General features: G+C 32.7%; 1 protein-coding gene across 1 annotated transcript; it reads right to left on the bottom strand.

Annotated features, from left to right (window-relative positions):
• Positions 1-55: 55 nt before the first annotated feature.
• LOC123007517 lies at positions 56-1,665 on the bottom strand. The gene is made up of 2 exons (XM_044402865.1): positions 1,526-1,665; positions 56-1,479 (listed from the first exon to the last, which is right to left on the bottom strand). The coding sequence occupies exon 2, from the start codon at positions 1,470-1,472 to the stop codon at positions 105-107; it is 1,368 nt and encodes a 455-aa protein (XP_044258800.1). The 5' UTR covers positions 1,473-1,479; positions 1,526-1,665; the 3' UTR covers positions 56-104.
• Positions 1,666-2,148: the final 483 nt, after the last annotated feature.

Here is a 2,148-nt window from a genome sequence, read left to right as displayed (position 1 = left end):
TTGAAAGCAGTTTTTAATATTACTAAAATCATATATCAAATAATGAAAAAGAAAATGAAATAAATAGAGATTTATTTGTAACAAAGGAATGGCACAATAAATGATCACTCATAGGTCATAATTGTTAGCGCGGCATATTTCTCTTTGGCTTTCATTTTCTTGAGCTCATCAATCGATTTCCTAAATTCGTAGACATTCCCTTGCCTCTTCAAAAAAATCGCATCTTTATATTTACTTCCTTTGAAAGTAATTTCACAAAAGAATTGTCTTTCTTTAGGCCCACAAAAAGTAGCTCTCCAAATTATACAATTATTATCCGTTTCCGACTGACAATAGAAAATTCCAATCGATTTATTCAGTAGAAACATGTTTGTATTTTTGGGAAAATTGCATCTTGTCGATTCCACAACTTTAATACTGCTATGAACGACTTTCAAATGGTTGTGAAAATGATCGAATCGTCCCATATAGGGACAAATAAAACATTTATATTTGCAAAATTTGCATTTGAATTCGTGTCCTCGAACTTCATTGTAGAGTAATCTTTCGCTGCAACCGTCGGAAAAATACCGACATTGATGTAAATGTGTCCGACTGATATTTTCCAAATCGATGTTTCGTTCAATTGTGACGACTTCAGAGCAGATTTTACACGGACTACTTTTGCAAAAACTGCACACATTATGGCCGTTTATACACAAATAAATCGGTGGTAACATATCAAGTGAGCACGAAGAACAAGCCAAGTTTATTTCTTCAGGAATGTTGGGTAACAACTCCGAATAATCACTCTTCAAATCTTCAGTTTCTTTGAACGGTTCTTCCAAAATAGAAAAATTCAATTGACTGATTTTGTCCATGAAATCGTCACTGGACCGATTCGACCTCAAAATGCTGATTTTATTGTCAATGCGACTGATGGCTTCGAGAAGATTTGCTTCAGTTTCATCAACTGCATTCTTCTCGATGAATTTATTGTTGATTTTCAAGGAAACGTCCGAGAATTTTCTCTCGATGGGCTTGTTGTTGTTGTTTTCTTCAATTTCCACACAACATTTGATTGGGTTTAACTCTTGATGGAATGTTTCGAGACTTTGCAGGTTTATTTCCCACCCATCTGGTCCAGGAGTGATGCAGGAAAAATATCGCGATGGGTCGTATTTGTATAAAATTTGATTAACAGTGATTGTGATGTTAAAGTGTAGTTTTGAAGCCACCTCATTTGAGCCGAGATATCGCAACCTTATTACAAGTCGTCTCTTATCGTTTATACTATTTTGCATCAAGTATATTTCACCATCGAGAAAGAGCAACTTATTCTCTGGCAGTAGTGCAAGATCAATATCGACAAAGTTGGTATAAGATAAGAGATTGCTATGTTCCTTTTCAAAATGGTGTTTTATATCGCTTGCATAACCCTCCCATGAGCATAATAACTGTTTATGAGCGGGACACAAATAAATCACAGCCATGGAAAAACTACAAATTGAGGTTTTTTAAATAGCTAAAAACTTGAATTACTTACAGAGAAAGCGAGTGATTGCACAAAAGTTGCTATGGTTCTTATCACAGGTATAAATTTTGAGATAAAATTTATCAGGAGATAAATAAATTTCCACGTTTTGGAAAAATACTAAATCTAGATTTGCAAATTTCATATTTAATACAACGAAAATCTTTAGTCCAAAATTTCTTACATAACATTTCTCTTATCAACCAACAAATATTTATTATTTTGATGATAGACAACACATTAAACATATTTTCCCAGCTATGTAGTTAATTTAGTTCTTTACATCTGTTAATTACTTGTAGCATTGCAACTGTACAAGATAACAGTAACGCATCACTCTCGACAGTGCTATTGTCTAGCCTTTGATTAATTATTATTGTGTACAGTAATTAAAACACCACACATGTGGCACAGCTGAAGTAATATCCGTTTTAGAGAAAATAACAAATAAATTATTTGCATTGCTTTAAAATTTGTAAAATTTCTTTAAGGTAAATTGACTATTTTGACGATTTTACTAGCGCTCACCTTCAAAAGCACAAAAATTTGTGATTTTTTAAAAACGTGACCTAGAAATGTCAAAAACGTTATATGATCAATTTTAAAATTGATTCTATAATTTGGAGAGTTACTTT

This window comes from Tribolium madens, unplaced genomic scaffold, assembly GCF_015345945.1.
Source record: "Tribolium madens isolate multiple individuals breed KSU strain unplaced genomic scaffold, Tmad_KSU_1.1 Scaffold_3;HRSCAF=73;Tcas5.2_LG2, whole genome shotgun sequence".
In the NCBI taxonomy this organism is placed as follows: Eukaryota; Metazoa; Arthropoda; class Insecta; order Coleoptera; family Tenebrionidae; genus Tribolium; species Tribolium madens.
Note: the sequence above shows the minus strand (reverse complement) of the source record. Positions and strands in the feature narration are given on the sequence as shown.

Excerpts from the sequence above, each read along its gene's own strand:
- LOC123007517 (XM_044402865.1), bottom strand. The coding sequence starts at position 1,472 with ATGGCTGTGATTTATTTGTGTCCCGCTCATAAACAGTTATTATGCTCA.